Source organism: Drosophila biarmipes, chromosome 3L (assembly GCF_025231255.1).
Source record: "Drosophila biarmipes strain raj3 chromosome 3L, RU_DBia_V1.1, whole genome shotgun sequence".
NCBI lineage: Eukaryota > Metazoa > Arthropoda > Insecta > Diptera > Drosophilidae > Drosophila > Drosophila biarmipes.
Genome location: NC_066613.1, coordinates 14,343,280 through 14,366,457, shown reverse-complemented (window position 1 = coordinate 14,366,457; position 23,178 = coordinate 14,343,280). Strand labels below are relative to the sequence as shown.

The 23,178-nt window shown below is 42.4% G+C and overlaps 2 protein-coding genes across 12 annotated transcripts in view; one reads left to right on the top strand and one right to left on the bottom strand.

The window, feature by feature from the left end:
• Nucleotides 1-13,571, bottom strand: part of LOC108028361 (collagen alpha-1(XV) chain) — a 58,889-nt gene extending 45,318 nt beyond the window's left edge. For 6 of the 10 annotated variants that reach the window (XM_017100137.3, XM_050885824.1, XM_017100141.3 and 3 more), the window contains exons 1-2: nucleotides 13,407-13,560; nucleotides 12,431-12,620 (exon numbers count right to left, since the gene is read on the bottom strand). The gene's annotated coding sequence lies outside the window, so the exon portion shown is untranslated. Of the gene's footprint in view, nucleotides 1-12,430; nucleotides 12,621-13,406 lie in introns of all 10 variants that reach the window. The other 4 variants (XM_050885821.1, XM_050885822.1, XM_017100135.3 and 1 more) reach the window with 4 other exon arrangements.
• A 4,412-nt stretch (nucleotides 13,572-17,983) lies between these two features.
• LOC108028461 (sterol regulatory element-binding protein 1) lies at nucleotides 17,984-23,111 on the top strand. 2 transcript variants are annotated; one of them, XM_017100318.3, is made up of 7 exons: nucleotides 17,984-18,208; nucleotides 18,806-20,272; nucleotides 20,329-21,131; nucleotides 21,197-21,588; nucleotides 21,648-21,774; nucleotides 22,006-22,173; nucleotides 22,235-23,111. In XM_017100318.3, the coding sequence occupies exons 2-7, from the start codon at nucleotides 18,817-18,819 to the stop codon at nucleotides 22,598-22,600; spliced, it is 3,312 nt and encodes a 1,103-aa protein (XP_016955807.1). In that variant the 5' UTR covers nucleotides 17,984-18,208; nucleotides 18,806-18,816; the 3' UTR covers nucleotides 22,601-23,111. The 2 variants fall into 2 exon arrangements, with proteins under 2 accessions (XP_016955807.1, XP_016955806.1); XM_017100317.3 differs by having other exon boundaries at nucleotides 17,984-18,217.
• The last annotated feature ends 67 nt before the right edge of the window (nucleotides 23,112-23,178 follow it).

Here is a 23,178-nt window from a genome sequence, read left to right as displayed (position 1 = left end):
TCCTGTGTATCTGTTGGCTTACAAAGTTGGGGACACACCTAGAACTCAAAAGAGCCGAAGATTAAAATTACTTTGTTTATGGGGCACTGTGTCAGCTGGTATGTCAGAGATCAATGTGAATCATTATCCCATAAATACACATTTTGTCAAGTCCTAATCGCACGGCCCATAAATCATTTTTGATCCCAGCTTCCACATGTTGCGTAATTGTGCGTGGCCAAGGGCAGCTGATAAACCCATTCTACTCAAAGTCCCAAGAAACTTTCGACCCCTTGGGTTATTTACAATGTGTGCACAACGCCACCACAGAATAATATAACACAATTAATGGGCGCCAGTTACCCAGCAAATGCAGATCCAATGTACAGATACAATTTACATTCGGAAACTATGTCGCCGACCCCGAACTGTCTCTGGGCAATTAATATTTATCAAACGCGACTTGGCAGCCTTACAATTATAATCGGAACAGAAGAAGCACTTGGAGTCATCACTTTCACGCCGCCTGGCTTCCCTGGAAATGCAAATTACTTTCAATTGTGAGCATTAAGTTAAAGTGTATTCTTGTCTCAATTAGGAGGATGACAGCTCACTCAAAATATTTCGGCAATCGATTGGTTGCAAATAGCTTTTTAGGGAATATACAAAAACTTTGAACTTGCCACCGCTGTCCTTAAAACATACTTTGTTGGATAGTATACATCAGCTTTAAATCATAAAATACAATGAAGTACAAATTAGCAAAAAAGTATAGGGAAATAAACATTAAGTAGCAGGTTATTGCTATAAAATTAATTGTGTTTAATTAGTTGGTATAAACTGATAACATTTTTCAACACTAAGTGGAATAAACAATTATTTTACATTTTTAAATGTAATACAAGCCAAGAAATATGTGAGTTTTTTATAGTGGGTATGCAAGATCGTTTTGTTTTGCCTGGCAATTTCTTTAAAAATAGAAACACAAACATCCGACACGCATGAGAAAAGAATCACTCCAGCTTTCGATGCGAACGGAATGGATTTCCAGTAGTCCCAAGCATTTGAATGTCTCTTGTTTAACCAGCAAAAGCCAAGCATCCAGTGCTGTCCACATATGAGCACTTACATCACTTTTGGCCGACAGACTTCCGACTCGAACGTATTGTACAGCAATCTGCTCCAGCCACTTAATGACATCATTAGGCGCCGAGAACAAACAGCCCTACAAATTGAACAATCCCCCGAGAGGAATTTGATTTTGAAGCATTATCATATGAATTCCTGGCGATTCTGGCTGCGTGTCTTTCCTGTTTCTGCCTGGCATTCTCGCCATTGGCTCCCCGACATAATGAGGCAGCGGTTATGCAGTTCACAGACGCAGGGCCGCCAGCACGTGCAACATGGACCGCGTGGCCAATGTCAGAGGCGACCCGAGACCCCTTCTGGCCTGGTTCCACCTCCCAGCACAGATTGCTACTATCCGGGGAGATCCCCGGCACACGGACACAGCAGGGGTTGCATTAACAGAGCACAGTGTTTTTTATACAATAAAAACAATATAAAGTTGATAAGCAAGGAATTGAGTTATACAACTGGTTATGGTAATATGAAAATGAAACATAAGAATTTAAATATTTCTGTACTATTTATTTAGTGTTATTTAATTTTACACTTTTAATTTTACGTCCTGTACGGTTTGAAGACCTCATAATGAGCCCATAAAATATATTTAATTACTCCTGCTCTCGTTTCCAAATCTGACCAGATGAAATAACAATCTAAATTAATCAGAACGTGTAATCCAATGGCCCTATGACACTGTCCTAAGTTACGACTCGCTGACTGATTGATGAATTATTACTATAATAATTGTAAAATATAATTATGAATTCCCATTTTTCTCTTGGAAGCTGTGTGGCTATAAGTGCATTTAAATGAATTTCAAACCCTTTAAGATTGTTTGAATACAAAACTTTGAAATGGTATCGTATTTCGGCTCCTCTCGCGAGCTCTATTGCCCCGGCCTCATCTGTAGGTATGTGCGTGCAATTGTCTGGCTCCCGGAGGGGCCTATAATAATGCCCCGGCTGTTTGTTTAGAATGGGACGCACGTACGACCGATTATGGGGGCCTAGCCGGCAAACTTGGGCGTGGACGCGGCGCGTCATGTAAATGCCCACGAAAGTGTCGAAAGAAGGGTCATACAAATAAAACTCGCTGCATGGCCCAAATCAGAGTCGCCCCATGTATTTCACTTATGAATTTACGAGTCATTATGATTTTCCGCCTTGCATCCGCCGGTTATACCCATTCATATCATGCCATTTGGCCCGTAGTACCATATGCAATTCCTAAAACCAATAGGCGATAAAATTTTATTCAAACTAGCAGCAACAGCTGCGTTTTTTGTTTTAAATCAATTTCGGCCCCCCGGCAAACGCAACAATTCTGAATTGGTGAGTGCCGTAAAAAGCTGCGCACATCAGATTCAAAAGTCGTCAGAGCGTTGCACACTTGAAGGCGGTAGATCCACCAAGGGAAACCCCCGAGAACGGTGGAAGTGGAGAAAACTCGAATAAAATGTTATATTGAATAGTAAATCGGCTCAATATGACTGGGGGCATATGAAAGGGCTCTCTGGCCACGGAGAACGGCCAGCGAAGGAGGGAAACTGTGCCACTATGTCATATGAGGCAGGGCTCTTTGCTAAGAACCATCTTTCTCTGACAGCAAAAACGGCTGAAAAGAGGCGGCAACTGCCGCAAAGACAGGCGAAGGGGGATACCCTTAGAAAAAATGTATTCGGGAAATAAAAAAATATATTTTCAGGGAATGTTAAACCCTAATCTCCCAATTCTAAGCCTCTGTAATTATTTTTATTGCAAGATTACTCCCAATAATATTGATAAGAAGTCTTTCTCTTCGAAGATTGTAACCAACACCAAGTTTAAATTGTTTCATTATTAGTAATAATGATATATATTTGAATATATTATTTTTAGTTATTTAGAAAATATGCAAATATATGATGCATTATTATGGCAACAAACGAAAATCATATCATTTGCATTTTTTATCTAACAATATGAGATGAGATTTAATAGATTTTTATAATTTTTCCAAAATATTTGGAGGAGTGTATTCAATACCCCACTGCCCGTATTCAAATTTCCCATGGCTCTGTTCTTTTTGTCGCCGGCTCTGCGCCCCTAAGTGAACTATTAGCTCTGTTGATTTTATGTTTTCCAATTTGTTTTGCGATGTACTTGCTGTGAGGAGGGGGATGGTGATGGTGAGGGCACTGGGACTGGGGATGGAAAAGGGGCCAAAGAGTTGGCTGTCAGCTGGCATGTCGCCCGCCGACGTTTATTGGCCTTGGTTTATTTGCCCCACCCAGAACCGCCCGCCTGCGATTCCCTTTGTTTGATTTAAAGGATTTACATGCCAAATTTGACTTTATTTATTTTTAAGGCTACGCGCACACGCACCCCCATGCAAGTGTAAAACACACAACATCATTGTTGGGCTGTTTAACATTTTAAGTGCCTTCATTTAAGGTGGAAAATATTTTACAGACAGCTTTGCATAAATAAACGGGAGAATGCCTCGAAATTGAAGTTGCCAAATCCGCAGCAGCGACCACTTCCCCAGTGACATTCAAGCCCAGCGACCAACTGTTGCACGCTGGTCCAAGCCGGGTGAGTGTGGATTGGATGGGCGATAAAGCCCCAGGCGTAATTTGATATTGGCCGGCCGACAGCCGAAGACGGAGGTGAGGAGTGGGATTTAGTTGCAGAGGCATAATCATAATAAATGGATGATAAAGACCCACATTCGGGCCGAGAAATCGGAATGCCTGAATGGAAACATCCGCCGCAGAGAGTGGAAAATGAGCTGTGACAGGTGATGCCAACAATGAGTTTTCAGTGCCAACAAACACTTATCAGGGCATTCATTCAAAATTATCATATTGGGGGAATTAAACAGAAAAAGTTAAGCCGAAATGCCCACACACTGGACATGTCATTCGCAAGTGCAATATCCATCATTCGTTTCTTTGTACTCAGAACTTTGAACTTGCGAATATTCTAGGTAATTTCTCAAATTTAAAATTATTCCCTGCTCACGTTGAGGTCGTTGAAACATCAGACGCAAAATGACTGACACAATCGATGGCAAACAATGAAAAATAAATTTTATGGATTATATTCCCAGACAAACGATTAATATTGCCTCAACAATGGCAAATAAATAAAACGATCTAGGTGTTTAGGAATTTTGAATAGAAATGAGCATTTTTTGTGTATTTATGGAGGTATAAATATTAGCAGTCGCCCCATTTACGACTCCTTCTGATCCGCAGAAAGGCATAATTCTCTGTGCTTGGCATTTGGGTTAATTCCCTTGATAATGATGTTGGCAAATGGCAACATAAAAACGGCACCGCCAGACACAACCCGACCCAAAAAAGTAAGAAAATGGCAAAACGAAAAGTATAAAAATACACACCGATCTCGATTTTGATTCTCACTCAGCTTCTGACCCCGATCTCCTCAAGAACGTGGCTAAGTTGCAGTCCTACTAATTGCCCACATGCCGCGGAGGCCGAAGAACAGAAGCCGAAGCTGCCAATGTGCCACTTGCCCCCAACTTCTCTTTCAACAAAATACTTTCCCTTTTCATTGTACACTGGGGAAAATACATATGGGATATTAAATAAATATTTGAAAAATATAAAATATTTGAAAGTATAGAATACCTTGATATATTTGCTAGATAGTATGCAAACATCTTAGTAATTTTATTTTATTATCAGTGCACAACCGCAGTTCTTGAGATTTAAAAAATTCTTAATCTTCAAATTTGAGTTTTTTAAATAAATCAACTTGAATATATTTTTTTAGTGCACTACGCAAGTTCTTGAGATTTTTGTGTAGGTAATATATTACTCGTTCTAGATCTTCAAATATGAGTTATAATAATTTTTGTTATATATTATATTTTTTGAGGACTACACAAATTCTAGAGGTTTTTCAGTAGGTAATATCTTTAAGTTGCATATTATACATATTACTCGAAAGTCTGTGGCTGTTTTTTCATAGGGTATAAAATAGCATTAATTTTTTTATTTGCAACTAATTTATGAGAGTTTCTAGTCTTATTTAGTAGTGTGCAACAGCTGCCGCCGAGGGATTTAAATAATCTCTAAGCGACGAGTGCTACTCATATTGCACTTAGCTGGAAGGCGGCCATGTGCAACATGTTGTCGCAATCCCAAAACGAAGGCGCAGACAGCGAAAAAGTTCAATGAAATGTGCATCATCGGGGGTTTTCGGATTGGGATCGGAATGGGCCTCTGGATGCGCCTCTGACGGGAATCGGAACGGGAGATCTCCAGCTCTGAGGCTGCGCCCGTGCGTGTCCCATCGAACTTGATGAATGGGGTGTGCCGAGGCATCAGCCTGTTCGTTATTGCTGTCATTATAATGCTTTGCATTTATTTATAGCCTCTCCGCCGCTTATCTCGCATGCAATATGTGTGTTCGTTTGCCTCGGACATTTCTGCCCGAAAAAGCCGAAATTGATCCACGATCTTTGGCAACGCAAAAACCCAAATAGGTAGCTGAACTCTTTGCCGCCTCACGGCATTCAAGGTTGGCCGGGTGGCCCCTTCATTTCACGCAGTCTGGTATCCGAAAATCTGCTGGGGAACGAGAGTTGCCCGCTTTTTTCGGGCGGTATCTCCATTGCTGGCATTTGGCCAGCCACGCAAGGCAAAAGTGTAACTCGAAATGGAGCAAAAGTTCATAAAATTCTGGCGACCAGTCCCAGTGGCAGCGGCCAAATTTGAGGCAGCCAATAAGGAAAACAGCCAAATTATTTATTTTCCTTTTCATGGAGATTTCTGAGAAGGCTCTATGAGCTCAAAAGATACACCAAACTATTTTTTAGCATATAGCGACATTTCCAAACTCTTAACAGAGACTTTGACAACTAAAAAATGTATTCCTCTTTAAAAATAGGCATAATTTTCACACTTCCACAGACGGCAGCTGGCGGGAAGACAATTATATGTCCGTCAGTCCATCCAATTGTGATGGAATCATTTGTCTGGGCCGACCTTGGGGCCACACATGCTTATAGGGACAACTGCCATAAACATTTCAGTTTTATTGCCTTTTTTCCCATAAAATTAAAATGTTGGCGGGAAAAATACTCTAAATGTCTCTTTTTTCTCTGTAAAAACAAACGGCAAGAGCAATGGGCTGGGGAAAACATTCATCAAGCTAGTTCTGTGGTCTAGGATGCGGTGGCGTATGCGTAATGCGGCCACTGATATGGCCTGGCCGCAGGCTGGAAAAACGTATTTATGGCCTAAAGCTCGTTATCAGCCTGGCAACAGAAATACGGCGAGAAATCCCAGTCGAAGCTGCGAATTAAAGCCGGAGAGCGAAGCCCATTTGATTGGAGTTGATTGGCAATCAATGAGTGGGTGCCCCTCCTGTCACCAGATAAACACAAAAAATCTATTAACCGGACTTGGACTCGGGGTCCTGGCCAACCGAGATCTAATATCCATTTGCCAGAGGCAGCCCGGCTACTTGGCCAGGAGACACGCACACGAGAGGCGGCAATAAAGAGTCCAGGACTCGTGTTAATAATCAATGGGAGTGGATGAGGAAGCAGGATGGGGGATGTGGGCTGGGGAAGTGCTTGGGTGGCGCAGGATTACTCCTTGAAAGGTTAAGTAGCGAGTTGTCGAGTGGCACTTGACTGCCAAAAGCAGGAAACGGAAGCCAGGACACGATAGATGTCGATAAGTCACATCCTCGCTCGGCTGAAGGCGCATTACGCATACGTGGCTATTAGTCAAAGGTTTCTCCGCCTGCACCTCCACCTCCATCTCCAACTAATTGAAACGAGCTCCATGAATGCTCCACAAAGCCGCCTAAGTGACCCCCAACCCCGCCGTCGTGTCCCTGCCAGAGATAATGAAATGAAGTAATAAATAAATATATTAAAATGCTCGCACGTCTCGCGTATGTAGCTCATTGTCGCGGGCTATACGAAAGAAATAACATAATATATAGCTACCTAACAATAAGTAATAAACAAACACTTGGCGCTAGATTTTTCTGCACTGCTCACAAATGATTTCATCGTGTAATCTGGTGTTTTCACATCAAAGACATCTCTTCCCCATGCCAATTTAGCAGGGTATATATACAATATTTTGTAAGCGTCCACATTAAATGGGAATTTACGACGAGCACGCGATGAACAGGTTCATGGGATGAGTTTTCAGCGCTGGACTATATGCGGCCATCTGCCTATGTACGAGTATAAATAACTTTCTGGGCGTGGAAACAGCGGCATCGAAAATAGCTCTTTCGATCTAATTGGATATTTCAATCTGCTTGTCAAAAATCACAAACTGCTATCTGGGATTGCACATGCATTGAACACATCAACGGGTTACGCAATCTGTTTAATCTGCTTAAGCATCTTAAGGCACTTTGTTTACGAGTGCACTAACGCCTTGAAAAGCTGCCAATAACATTAATGACCTGCCAAGCCATTCAATAGCAAATGGAACCCACAAAAGAGCCGATAAAAGATACTAACCTTCTATGGAAATCTAATAAATGATATCTCAATTGAAATCTTCGCTAATACACAAATCGTGGCGAAGACTTCGCAAAAGCTCTCACCAAAACGCCCGACTGATAAAAAGTCCATATATTTCATGTTCTTTATTGCCTCTGATATCGAAAACTTTCCAGTGGCACGTGGGGCATGAAAATGGCACTTATTTATGCAATTTATGTTTATTTATATTTCACCCTAACTCATTTAGAAATTCAAATTGGTTGGCGTGTATGAGAACTAACATCGTTAGGCGGAGAACTAGTTTCCATCTGTACGATCCCGATCGAGAATATATATTTTCAGTAATTGCACTCAAACTCCGAGCAAATTTAGTCGTAATATGTAAAGTAATTCCCATTACGTCAAATTGATGTCTAGTCAATGAGTATGCATGAATTTCAATTTCCTAAGTTTGCATAAATTGGCGAATGAGAAGTTGAAAAAGATCTGCGAGTGGAGGACAACCGCAATCCGATGAAAACCAGACTCCAACTCTAAGCGATCTGATAAGAATGCAGTCGAAATTTGTGAGTAACTGCAGAGAACGAAAATTATGTTAAGTAGTAACGATTAAAGTGGTACTTTATGGTTTTTAGTATTTAGTAATTAGTGGAATTTATTTGTAAAATAAAAAATCATCTTTTATTATTTTATATAAATTTTATCCCATTCAAAGTTATCTTCTACGAAAATTCAACTATTCCCACCCTCGAAACGTGCCAAATAATCCCCCTCCAGTAAGCCATCCAATCCATGTTTTCTCCACTTTTTTTATACTTACCACATGTTTTAAGGCCTATAACTAACCTAATTTTGTGTCTTTTTTCCCAGTGCACTCGAAGTGGTCTGCCGCCTTTGCATAACTCCTTTGTCGCGCCAATCGAGGCGGATAATCGCTGCCAACTTGGCACCGCATCAAGTCGGCAGCTCACACAATGCATGCCAATTAATTAAGACCTGGCACCGGCCCCGCTGCTACCCGTGGACTTATTTGGCTAATTGTCTTTCGATCGGACTGATAGCGGCCGAATAATCGAACGAAAAACGAATATACTCCTGCCCACACTCAGCGGGCAAATTTAGATTAAACGGGTTGCGTTGCGCACGCGCTTAACAGGCGGCAGCCGCCAATTATTGTTAACACGGGCAGTGAGTCGATCGCAAGAGCGATTCAGAGGCGCCAGGCTCAGGTGGCGGCGCTGAGTGTTTTGCATAAATTAAATTGATATTATTTAGCCGCAGACTGCCTTCGTACGAGGCAATTAAAAGGCGCGGGCCGGACAGCTCTGTTATTAAGGGGGAACATTCAACTTAATACTTCTCGTAGGTGATGAAAATGTAATAGGGCAAAACACGTGTGTAATCACTGGGATTTATGATTAAAATCGACAGGGCCACTCCTGACATTCTCTTTGTTTTAATATTCAACTCAAAGTGCATAAACAAGACGGGACAATGGCCATTGTCCTGTAAGAGTAAACAATGAGAATAAGTTCCGAAAAAACAATCCGAAAGATACAATTTATAATGGCAAGGTCAGCGAAATAACGACAAGATGATTCACTGAAATTGCAGGAGACCGTGCGTTCTGGGAAAGCACAAATGAATATTCGAAATAAAAGTTAAGTAACACAGCAGGGCCCCGGCCTTATCAAAATTCAATGCTCCGGACTGCGGATCGTGGGAATGTAGCCTCAAATGCAAAATGCTGATTAGACTAATCCAAATGCCCGCATGCCACGCCCACCGCGAATAATTCACGCCCATCTTTCACAACAATTATGCGCAACACTTGCGGGCCAATATTTATGTAAACACGGACACGGACAGATATTTTCACTCGGCCCGAACACGTATCTGTGGGATGCAAATGCATCTGCATCTCAGCGTGTGCATCTCGGCGTCTGAAAGTCAATCCGAGTGTAAGGCCGCGCTAATGCCCCAAACCTGTTCGTCTTCTGGCTATTTATTTTGCGGCATATATTTTGTTAATTTTGTTACCTTTGGAGCTGTTCGGCCCGGTTGGCCGGCTACTTGATTTAGTAGTTTACTGTAGTTGTGCACCGGAAAAAACGAGGTTAGCCCAATCGGAAACTAACTAAGTATTATTCATAAAATGTACCTATGGCTTCCTTTTCGTTTTGATTATTTTTTATCAGAAGATCTTCTACATTACTAAAACATTCCATTCGAATTGTATTCCCATGAGGCCTTAAAAATTTTATCAAGCAATGCAGCACCCAAGCTTTTCAAATTAAATGTATAATAAGTAGTTAAATATTCTATTCTCAAAAATGAATTAATCATAATACTTAGAAACCTTTGCTATGGACCGGAAAAAACAAGTTACTATTATTGGCACCATTTTTCATTAACTTCGTTAAAATTTTGATAATTTTTTATATAAGTATAAACATGAAGTTTTCTTCAGGGAGCACTTTAGGTTCAAGCGGATACAAAAAATTAAATACCCATGAGGGATGTTTATCAAGAAATGCACCATTCAGATTATTAATATTTTTTTTCTCCTAAAGCCTCAGCTCGATGACATAACGATTTACGGAAGGGGCTACATACTATATAGTGAAATCAATTTTTTAAGATATTTAGTGTACCAAAAATTGTAGGATAAAGACTTGTGCTTCTTATCAAACCTGACGCTATGCAACGAATAATATTTTAAAATTTTCTCCATCTGCATCGAATACTTTCAGACAGCTGGTTGCTGAGGGACCCGCGCTGTCTTTCAGCACCAACTGCCTGCCTTGATTTAACATTATTATTATGAGATGCGAGTTTGCGGCATTTAACGGGCAACAAGTGGCGGATACCACTGGGCATGTTTCTAATTTAAATATTTCGCAAGTGCGCGAATCGAACTCGCGCCGAGCACAGCCATTCCATTCACAAGTGACCTAATTGAGACGTAAGTTCCTCCAGTTATCTCTGCAGTGATTGTTCACCGACCGGTGACTGAGTCACGGCGAAGTGACGACATCCAGGGGTGTGTGTGTGGGGGTCACATGCAAATTTGTAGCCAATTTTAATTAATTTGTGCATGCCGCTTATTGCTTTTTTAGTGAAAAGTCATACTGGTTGCGACTGACTCATGAAGATTTATACTTGTTTCGAGACTCTTAAATTGGCACACATTGTTCTGGCTGAAAAGGCCTACATTCTACTATTTTCCCCGTTGTTATTGCCTATTTTTCCTGGGCTTTGCAACTAATGTTGGTGGCGTTCCCTTTTGCAGCTATCCGCATCGTGCAAATGTTTATGTGTATTACATCAAAGTACATTTGCTTTTCAGCCAGTTGTCGCTGCCGGTTGCTGTTGCCGTGAATTAGAGTCGCAGCAAAGGCAACAAAGGGGCAGCTTGCCTCACTCTCGGCCATGTCAGGCCCACGAAAGTTAACAAATGTGTGCCGAAAATGTTTGTTGTCACAACTTTTTGTCCTGCCAATTGGGAGGAGGCATTTGTCAATTAATTAAGACCAGTGGGGACAGCCCATATTTGGTAGCAACATACCGTGGAAAGTTCTGAAAAGCAGAAAAGCTTGATATTTAAATTAAGCAATTCCTATGCATATCATGGCTAGATGTCCGAAATAAAATCTTACTGTTTTCGCACTCAAAAAGGGCATTCGATTTCATGCGAAACCATTCATTCTACCGTTCAAATATTCATATCTTTTAGATTAATAAATAATTCAACGGAAAATCAAGCTGTCAAGAAGCCACCCAAGAAATAATTAAAGCTTCGCTCTCACTCGAGATTTATAAGCAGCAATTACAAGTTTGTTGCGACATGATTGCAATATGCAATTATCGCCTTTGAAAATATATCGCATATAAAGCTGTGCCCCTTAGATCGCAGAATTCGCAGGCGGTAAGTTGACACATTGCCTAGCCCCGGCGACAGCTTCAATTTCCGCTGCTGAGCCAAAGATCGTTCAATCAACATAATGCCTTTGGGAGTTCATTAATGTCGGAGACTCTTAGTGCCGGCAAAAAATTGGGGAAAACCAGACACATCAGACAAGGCAAATATTGCAGAAGGTATAATGCAGTCTCAGAAAAACTCCCTAGTAGGTTGAGCAACTATTCAAATACTCTTTTATTTAAATATATAATATTATATATGAATATATATTATATTTCTCATATAAAATAAATATAGTATAATATAGTCTTATCTGTAATTTAGGTATTAATTATTCTTAAATTCCTCTTTCCCTTTATAACATTTGTTGTCCAATTTAACATGATTCATCTTTTTCCATTTGTGCAGAACCCCAATCTTTATTTTCAGTTTTTATATTTGGCTGCCTAAACGTGAATAAAATCTGTAAATATACCTAACAATCCGACTCCCCGAGATAGCAGACGTTCTGCCAATATTTGAGCCAACATCTGGCCAACGAAGCCGCCAAGGGCAACCAAAGCCGAATTATATTTATTAATGAGCTGGGCAAATATGCATAGTTAATTTTCAGTTCATTGCCGTTGTTTCGCCCATTTGTTTGCCGAGGGTTTTGTTTGTCGTTTGCTGTGAACGGGCTGTGATATGGGCAGAAATAGCGAAAACTAAATGTTATTTAATAAGCAAATAAAAGCGACGCTAATCGGTTGGGGTGGTCGACGATTGCCGCAGACTGAAATGCATTTCCTCCACTAACAATTATCATTCGCAAATGTCGGCGACTCAAGTGGCGACTTTGTGGGCCATGTGGAATTTTTGGACTTTCAGCCAAAAATGCCGTCAGAGGTAATCGCTTAAAATAGTTTTCGGACTTACCTCAGCCTCCGGTTGAATGACAATGAATATATTTCCACGTTTTCCCTGGCGGAAGTGGGCCTTCTCACTGCTGCATAGTTTCGGGCGACAGTTTCCGGTAGCAGGACACTTTTTACAAAGCCCTCGGACACTTTTCTTTGGGCCCGCTTCCTTTTTATTCTCGGTGGCTGCGTTCTTTTGACTCACTACACTGCACAAATCGGGGGGCGAAAGGGGTTTTGATTTACGAAGGGTTGTACTCGAGAAAGATCAATGAAACTGCGTAAGGGGTGGACAATGATTGGCCGTTTTAAATGGCATTGACATTGGCCAGTCATTGTCCAGTAAGGGGACAAAGCGGGAACCACAAAGGCAATCCGAAGGATTCCTGAACGCACAGCACAAAGTGGACCGATCGGCACCACCCGACAAGATGTAAAAACGCACGCGGAAATACACTGCTCGAACTAGCACGTCCTTCGGTATTAAAACAAAATATTTTTATAGAAATACAAATAATTTGCCTGGCCAAAAGGTAATGCAATTATAGTGTACTAGCTAAAGTAAGTATTTATAATGCATTGAACTTATAAGAAATTAATTATATTTACTAATAAAAATACCATATTTCTGAAAGTTTTTTTAATTGATTAAAGATGTACTTTTGTTCTTTATAATAAGCATGTTATCATGAGCAATATTAAATATATGACTATTTTAAAAAGTTTCTTTAAAATATATAAATATATATAAGGCTAAGAAATTTTTAAATTTGATTTAAGCTTTCTTTACAAAAGTTAAATTGCAATATTCGTTTTGACTTATTATATGCACTTTTTCAAAACTGTATTTTCCATTTGAAAATCCTTGCTTTTTTATAATTTATTTATAATCTTTATTGGAAATGGTTTCACCCTTTTAAAAACTGCATTTTCAAATTTAAAATCCTTGTTATTTTGCTCTATTTTGGTTTATATTTTCATTAGTCAAAATGCACCTTTTAACACTATTTTCCAATTTAAAAATCCTTTTTTTTGCTGTGTACCAATCTCAGCCGGCGAAAACGCGAGTGTGTGTTTATGAAATCGCAGGGGGAGCACGCTTTGGCGTGGCCGGCACTGAATCCGCGTGTGGGTGCCCTGCGATGCGCTCCGTTCCGCGACTGAATTGAGACTGAGGCCTGAACGCCGAAACCGTCGACTGGCGAGCAGAGGAGCTGCGTCGGCGGCGCCGCCGGCAGCTACGTCGACGACATCGAGAGAGCTACTGTTTCCGCCTCCGACGAGATATTTTGGTACTTCAGATACTTTTGCTGGCGATACTGATGGAGCGCAAAATTCGAAATGCAATTAAAAACATTGTTAGGAATTTGAAATAGTAGATAACTTTTCCATGCAGAAGGAGAGAGTGCTTTTAAATAAAGGAACAACTAGGTTTGGTAAACAGCTATCTCGGCATTTCGCTAATTTCGCGAGCCTATCTGAATTAGCCCGTTTTATATCTCCAATTAACAGTCATGCCTTATTGCCATTTTAAGAATTTAATTATATATACCTACTTGCCATTGGGACCTAGTAACAGATTCATTTACACGCCTTTGAAATCCGTCTATTTTTTATTTGAATCCACATAAGATAGTTCACAATATAGTATAGCTCTCCTAATGAGGTGTTTTTAAAAATCATTTATTGGAGTTAGCATAGAGTCTATTTACCTGTTGGTTACCTTTTTTAACGAGTAAATAAATACTTTGTAATTATAATTAGGAAAGAGAATTCAAATATGATCACTGCTCATACATTACAAAATAGAGTCTTTCTTATGCTGCTTATCTTATCATTTATTTCTTAATTACAATTGTTTGCTATTCGCAATCTTATATCTAATCGCGCGTACATTCTATCTAATAGTTATGCTGCTGTCTTAGGAAGGTAATCAACAATAAATCTTTAAAAGTATTTGGGCACTTCTTTAACATTCTCGCAACTTTCTGTGATTTTAGAGTAATATTTTAATTATTCTGTTTAATAACCTAATTCACCGAGTTTAAATTGTTGCTATAAAATAAAGTTACTATAGAAAGAAGTCAACAGTCGAGTCACCTTCACTTAGGATTGGTGTGCAGAATGTAATCTGAATGGATCCTTTGCTAAAGCCAAATCCAAAATAAATCCCCTAATGTGATTAACCATCTTTGAAGCATTTCTAAGCTGCTGGTGTGATGTTTTCCGGTTTCTTTTGAGACAAATCAAAGCGCAATTGCGCAGGGCGCAGTGCAATTTTGCGCTGCATGGCCACAGACTTCAGCTGCTTTGGCCTCCGCATTTTCCGACTTTTCCCCGCAGCCTGGGCTGCTGCCACTTGGCTATAAATAGCAGCAACTGGAGACGAACCCAACGGGCAACACTTTCGTTTAACTTTTGGTGGGGGAATGGGGAAAAAAGGGGAGTACGGCAGAAATGAGTTCCCAGGCGGCTTTATAAGCTTTGCCAAAGCAAAGGGGTGAGGTCTTAAGTGTGAAAAGGGTGAAAAATTGGGGGAAGGGACAGATAGTCAAGGGGCAACAACATGTGCCGCTGGTCCCACATGTGCTGTGGCAAGTTGGCCGTCTTAATTATTTATACGTAATAAAACTAAGCATAATTTTCCAGCTACAACTACGCACCGGTGACTCATTTTAAATTCTATAAATAATTTGGAAAGCAGTTGATATGCATAGGTGAATGCAAAAGGCGCTCCAAAGGCTCAGACGGAAAAGCCGGAAAAACTGAAAACACATTCATACAAGTTGTTGGAAAAACGGAAAGAGAGAGAGAGCGAAATTGCACGTTTTGCAGAGCCAGAGAGAGCGCTGCAGACGCCGACTGCGACTGCGGCGGGGGCAGAGCAGCAGCGCCACATGCGGCGTATGCGTAATTTTCTGAGCCTTATCAGAAAGCCATTGCAAGCAAACTTTATTTTAAAGCGCCGGGCCATTTATCGAACTTGCAAGGTGTTGTCTCCTGCGGTCCCAGCCACAGCCACCTCCCCCACCCCTTGGCAGGCCCATCGCCACCCCCTGTTGGCCATTTGGGCCCACAAGAGTCGCGTTGTTTGCACGCCGGCTGCCCAAAGCCCGCCAATTGTTTATTCAAGCAGCATCGCAGCGTCCCAGCTCATGTTGCCCATGTGCACTTGAACTGCCTTCGTCCGATCTCCGCCGGCACGCCTCTGCCTGTGCATTCATTTGGCCGGCGATGTGTTTGTCTGGCCATTTTTACCCGGCTCTGTGGCCTGCCTCCGCCTAAACACTGAGAGAAACTGGCAGCAGGCAGATGGAAGCTCTCCACAGCACTGTTTATTGGCCAGGTATTTTATATGGATTTCTGTGATAAAAAATATATATTTCAACTAAATCTTTTAATTTTTAAATTTATTTTTCATAACACTTTATAATTTAAGGTTGGAAAACTAAAATACTAATTTTCAAATGTTTTATAGCTTCAAAGACACACGTGGGATTTTAAGACGATATATTATCTTTCCCATTGTGTTGTATACATTCGATAAAACCAAATCACATATATATTTATATATATTTTTCCACATTTAATATACTAAGAAATATTTATTTCAAATAATTGAGTAAAATAGAAAAATCTAATTGTTTGAGTTTTTAATTTTACACAAATTTTAGATGTTCCTAAATAAGTATTAAAATAATAATATATTAATATATTTATTTATTACTTAATAAAATATATTTAGCTTGCAGGTATATCATTCACCAAGCTATTTCTCCCCGTGTACAGACCGCTCATTGCAGTTGTTATCGCCGCCGTTTGCTGCTGTCGCCCGGCTCAAGCGCCTCTTAGCGGCAGTGAATCAGTGGCCAAACATGTAATCTGTTTAATGGCCAACTGACCGTGCATCGGAGCCCCAACTGGTCCTTTCCGCCCCTGAACCGTTTCAGCCGGTCGCGTATACGCACCGTGAGCCGGACAAAGTCTTGGAATTTGCATAGATCTTTTTTCTCGAATACTTGTGCCTTTTTTGGCGGCTCTATAAAATGCCCACCTGTTGAGTGTGGTCAAATGAAAATGCCACTTGGGCACTTGGGACCAAACAAAAAACGTGAAAAATCGTTAAACAAAATAGCGGCAACAAAAAAAAACAAAGTAATACCGAAAGCGAACGCAAACTTGTTCGCCAGCGATTTGCATAAAGCGCTAAAACGTAAGCTGAAACAAATAAACATTTGCCATATCTCCGGGTAAACAACAATAAACCGAAGTATTGCATCGGTTGATTTGATTTTTCAATTAGTCGCGGCGGCTGGGTGGCTTCTAAGTGCCCTTAATCTGAATCGCCGATCTGAACACTTTTGGTGAATTTTATTGCACTGACGAAACCTGGTATACAAGCTTTTTCGGGTCTTTTGAATCGCGTTTATACCTTTCTTAAAACTGTTCTAGAATAAATGACCCAAAAATTCCATATACGTAAAAACATGTCTAATTTACATAAATAACGAGGTGAGTCGCCTTGACTTGTTTAACTCAAAGCGTTTTCTGATAAAAATGATTTTAGCAATAATGAGTTGAAACTCATTTGCATAGTAACAATTAGATAACAATCTGATTGCATGTATTAGCATTATCATTTCCGCTTTAAATCGGAATAATAGTGGGGCTCACCAGTGTTTATTTACCTGTATAGTTACTAATAATTTATTGGCAACCAAATGACTCTTAATCAGATATTGAGCACTAAAATTTCACCAACCTGCTTGCCAATTTTAGTACCCCAGTTTAAGATTTCCAAACCGTTTATAGATCTCATAAAAAGCTCATAACAAGTGTTAATAATGTTGATGCTCCCATTCTAGACTGTTTAGCATAAAACCTAACTCGACTGTTCTAATTAATTATTAATTTATGCTATGAATTTCACGAAATCTAGAAATCGAAAATTACTATTGTCTTCGCTTAGAATATTTCTTTAATAATGGTTTTACCTAATGATTTTCACCCATTCTTTAAAAACAATTAGAGATTTTTGGTGGTTAATTTATTTTTATTCGAATGAGTTGAATTTTCAATGAATGATTGGTAAATAAATTATATTACCCAAAAGTATGCTCTACAAAATCGCTTCAAGTGAGTAAATACTGGGAACGCATAACGTAAACACCACCGACAGATGTCGCTGCAAAAGGGAAATTTTCAAGCCAGCCACCACCCAGCGGCTGTTAAGCGAACTACTTCATAATTGTCATCTGATGGCGCTAGGACCTACAGCGCCATCGGTGGGCATTTTCTGCACTTGTAATCGATTCATCGATTGACACCAGCGTGACCGTTCACCGGTGTGATTAAAATACTGCAGAGTATGACAGAATGGTCTTCGCAACATTAACTTAATATTAAATTCACTTTTAACAATGTTAAGTGCATGATAATTGCTGAGTAGTCGTTGCTCTAGCATTACAGCTTTGGCATAGTAGAAAACATCCCTTTTCAACTACTGGAAAAGCAGTTCAAATCGAAGACACGAACCAGTAGCTCGTGAAAACATCGATAAGTCTACTTTAAAATCGAATTGCTACCAGCCCTAGTTGACAAAGTTTTTACCGAAAGCCCAACGCAATTGTTTATTGTTTATTGATTTTCGAGAACAGTCGTCGAAAAAGCAAAACTAACGATGAACAACAAGTGCTAGGCAATTGCTCTCGTCAGCACAAAAAAAGCGCATTGCGAACAACTATTAGCGAGGATGGAATCCGCAAATCATAAAGTGAACTAAAAAATCAGATAGAAGGTGATAAAGGTGCGCCTATCTTGGCGAAGATAAGACAGATAGTAGCAAATCAATAACATTTTCGCGGAAAACGTTTGGGAAAGCGTAGTTATGACGAGGGAAAATAAACCCCGCCCCCAGGCACCGTTGTCGGCGTTTGCCAACACTGAAAAAATCGTATGATCCGAGGCGCTTACGCATACTTTCCCGGGAGCGTGTGTGTGTACAGTGGGCCAAAGCATTTGTAAAAGCTACACAAATTGTGATTCATAAGGATATGCCTACTACTTTTTTTGCCCCTTGTATAATTTAAATTTTGGACGAACATATCTTATTTTTCAAGTATAAAATAACAGATTTTTTTTCATTTTACTTACTGTTTTATAGCGTCAACTATAAAATATCATACATAAATATGAACAATAATTAGGACTAAAACTAAAGTGCTAGAAAACACCTTTTTTCATAGCAAGTCCATGTTTACAATTGCTTCAGCTTTCGTCTGCCCTAAAAATCGCGACCTGTCCCACTGTTGTTTTCACTGTGTAATTGCGACGCTTAGAAGTTTACGTGGACCGCCAGTATTTAATTGCGAAATGTTCTCCTTGCTTTCATCAGCGACATAAGCGATGGACACGAATCCGATGAACTTCATGGACGCCCCGCTGGACGAGTCCATGGACTTGTTCAAGGCGGAGGACGCCTTCGACATGATCAACGAGGTGCTGCACTCGGACATGCTGGACAGCTTCCTCAACGAAATGGATCTGGAGCCGGCGCAGATGTACAACATGCTGCAGATGGACGAGCCACGGACACAGCCGCCCGTGGAGCAGGCACCGCACGTGAAGAGCGAGCACTCGTCGCCGGTGCACATTAAGGAGGAGCTGCAGCAGCATCAGTCGCCACTGCTCGTCTACAAGCCGGATCCCCTTATGGCCTCCAACTACAATCTCCCCCAGCAACATCAGCCTACACTCATGAAGGCCGCCCAGCCCACAACCACCATTCACCACATGGACGCTCAGCGGATGCCGCCGAACACCGCCGTCTTCTCCCCGGCTTTGGGGGGTAGCATTGTCTACCAGTCCATTTCCCCGCCCACGCCGCCGGAAGAGTCGTCGCCCCAAAGCGTAAAAGTGATGCAACCCATTTCTCCAGCCGCCACTCCTTTGACCCTGCAGTCGCACCCTCAATCCTTCATCATGTACGCCCAACCCATGGCCACGAGTCCCGGGCTTATCGCCCCTCCCACAAACATACCCCTGCTAATGGAAAGCACGACGACAACTACTGTGGCCAGTCCAAAGGCATCACCACCACCTGTGGCTCCGCCGCCGAACAGCTCTGGTAGCCGGGCCAGCAAGGTGCGAGTGCCACCTCTGACACCATCTCCCACGGCCATGGAGGTCCAGGGCAAGGTTCCCATCAACCGGGTGCAGCCCAAGGTGAAGGAGGTGAAACGCTCGGCGCACAATGCCATTGAGCGGCGCTACCGTACCTCCATCAACGACAAGATCAATGAGCTGAAGAACTTGGTGGTGGGCGAACAGGCCAAGCTGAACAAATCCGCTGTTCTGCGGAAGTCCATAGACAAGATCCGGGATCTGCAACGCCAGACACACGATCTAAAGGCAGAGCTGCAGCGCCTGCAGCGGGAGCTGATGGCCCGCGACGGATCCAAGGTGAAGGATCTGCTGCAGCTAGGCACCCGGCCGGGACGAGCATCCAAGAAGCGTCGCCAGAGCGCCACCACGGATGCCGGCCTGACCCCGCCGCGCAGCGATGTATCAGATCCTTCGCTCTCACCCACGCACTCGGATATCTCGCTGCCGCCGTCGCCCTATGGCGGATCCACCGGCAGCTGCAGCAGTGGCATAAGCAGCAATGACGATGTGCTGGTGGTGCCCAGCTCCATGCGCGGCATGGCCACCCATTCTAGGCTGGGACTCTGCATGTTTATGTTTGCCATTCTGGCCGTCAATCCCTTCAAGTCGATCCTTCAGCGCGGCCAATTTGGCAGTAATGACGATATTGGCGAGACCAGCGGTCAAAGACGCATTCTCTCTTACGACGTGGACAGTGGTAAGAATGGCTTCCACCTGCTAGTTAACTCTACTAATTATTAACGTCTGTTTCAGGTGACGGCATTGGCTGGCAGCAAAGCTCTTGGATATGGCTTTTGAACTTGGCACTGATGTTCGGATGCCTGGTGAAGCTGCTGGTTTATGGTGATCCGCAGCTTGATGCCCAGACGGATGCCTACTGGCAGCACAAGCAACGGGCGGACTCCCACTTTGCTCAAGGGCAGGCTGCCCAGGCCTACACCGGTTATCTCAACTGTTTGCATATGTTTGGACTAAATCTACCGACTTCACGCTTTGAGACCTATCTACAGACAAGCTGGCAATTTCTGCGGTTCCTTTTCCATCGCCTCTGGCTTGGCCGAGTGCTGTCACGTCGGACTGGAGGGCTATTTAGCAATGCCACCAGCCGGAAACAGGCGCTGGCCTCGGCACGGGAACTGGCGCTGCTTTTCAACCGACTAAATCAATTGCAACTGACTGGCAACGGCAGTCGCGGAGATGGGAACGGCATTATGATGGCCCTGTTCGCCAGCAACATGGCTGAAGTGGCTCACAACCTGCTGACTCCGCGCGAGACCATCTGCATTCACGTCACGACGGCGCTGCGAATGAAGCGCAGTGCCCCAAAGTGGCTGCAGCAGCTCTTCGCTCGCTACTACATGAGTCGGGCGCGCCAAGAGTGCGGTCGCACCCGAGCTGCCGAGCAAACGCAGGAGTTTCGTTGGGCATTTACCACCTACGGATATCGCTACTGCAGCACGCATGTCTTTAGCTACGATTTGAATGACTCAGGCGAGCAGGACGGCTTTTTCACACGCCTAAGGAATCCTTGTGATCCCGCTGCCCACGTCATAAAAGTGAGTTGGTCGAACTACCTTATTTTTATAATGTTCCAAGCTAAATAATATTTATAATTCCTCAGCAATACCGCGAACACCTGCTGTTTAAGGCCATTCAGTGTTTGGTGGGAGCTGGAAAGCCGTCAGGCGGTCTGCCCACCACTTCAGCGGGCAGGGAGACGGAGTCACTGCAGCAACAGCAACACAGCGGCACTATCGTCAGCAATGTTCTCAAGTACACCTCGCTCTTGAGGGACACACTGTGGGCCGATGAGGATGAGCGCGATACGAATGTGGTGTGGTGGGCGAATGTGCTGGAGATCGCAGTACACTGGCTCCTCGGTGAAGATACGCTGGCCGAGCAGTTATACGATAACATCAAGCAAATGCCTACACAGCTGGAACAGTTTGGCGAAAGCGATCATCTGCCAAGGGCGCTGCATGCCGTGCTACGAGCGAAGATGATCTTGCTGAAGTAAAAAAATTTGCAACTATGTTTATATAGTAAAAACTAACCACCTAAAATTCTTGCAGGAACAATGGAAATACCCTGGACAAAGGCCTAAAGCAATCAGTCAACTTGATGTGCGACGAGTCGAGTCTACAACTACAAGAGTGTCTGACTGTCAATAGGGTCACCAACGCCAGGGCCATTAAGCTGGTAAGAAAGTCTGCAGCCCGATCAGTTAGCCAATGGTGACCGATTGCCAGCAGACTCCTCATCCAGAGATGACACGAAGGTGCATTGTAGTCGCATTGTCTGTTCCACTTGCCTCAGGCAATACAACTTCAGTGCAAGCTCTGTGCATTTCACAAACAACGCCGACTGTCTCTGGCAAAAGTCACCAAGTTTTAGTAATATATTCCAAATTAATTTCATTTCTTTTTACAGACTTTCCAATTGCTCACCTGCGATTGGCTGCTCGAAACTCGTACCACTTTGTGGGAGCTGGAGCACATGAACATGGAGGATGATGGCTTCTACCAAGTACCCGGTGACGAGCTCGAGAAGTTCCAGACCGACTTGAATTCGCTGCGCAGCATAGTGGAACATATACCTGTATATATATGTTATAGCATTTTCGAATTGAAAGGGAAATAATTTACCTTTTCTATTACAGAACGCCCAACCTAGGATATATTTGTACGAAGCTGTCTGTCGCCTGATGGCCGGAGCCTCGCCTTGTCCCACGCAACAGCTTCTGGACAGGAGTCTACGATCGCGTTATGCCCACTCGTCCATTTTCTGTGGCAGCAAGGATCGGCGCCACCAGAACTTCGAGGGTGGAGAGAGAGAGCGCGCGAATGCCATGTTTGTGGCCTGCAAGTATCTGCCGAACGCGCTGCTCAGCTCTCCGGGCGAACGTGCTGGCATGTTGGCCGAGGCGGCCAAGACGCTTGAGAAGGTGGGCGACAAGCGGAAGCTGAAGGAGTGTTACCAGCTGATGAAATCACTGGGCAACGGCATTGGTAGCGTGAAAGCATAAGACAGTTGCGCTGGGCTTTAGTCATAAGTATCTAGAACACGGGATGGAGTTCGAGCAAACTATTTCCCCACTTGCTCTCCCACAAAAGGAGCTCACTCTAACCTCTTTAATTTACGCTTTTCTCGTTGTTTTACCGCTCCACTGAGCTTAGATTGTAACTTCAACACTTACTTAGTAAGAAAATTTCGTATTTCTTTAATATTCACCGTAAATGAGATGGTGGGCGACAAGCGGAAGCTAAAGAAATGCTATTAGCTGATGAAGTCACCGGACAGGATTTTAGGCATAAGTAACTTGAACCCGGGATGGAATTTCGAGCACGCTACTTTCCTACTTGCTCTCCCACAAAAGGGGCTCACTATAGGCCTCTTCAATTTACGCTTTCCTTTTGGGTTTACCGCTCTATTACGCTTAGATTGTAATTCAAAACTTATTTAATATGAAAATTCGTATTTGTTTAATATTGATCGTAAAGGTTTAACATATTTATAACAATAAATATTTTAACAGACTTACAATGCGTTTCACTGGTTGTCCATGCACTTAATTTGCTTAATAATTAATGTATGGAAGACCTA

Excerpts from the sequence above, each read along its gene's own strand:
- LOC108028461 (XM_017100318.3), top strand. The coding sequence starts at position 18,817 with ATGGACACGAATCCGATGAACTTCATGGACGCCCCGCTGGACGAGTCC. Across the intron at positions 21,589-21,647 it reads GCGAAGATGATCTTGCTGAA|GAACAATGGAAATACCCTGG; the intron begins GTAAAAAAATTT and ends AAATTCTTGCAG. Across the intron at positions 22,174-22,234 it reads GCATAGTGGAACATATACCT|AACGCCCAACCTAGGATATA; the intron begins GTATATATATGT and ends TTTCTATTACAG.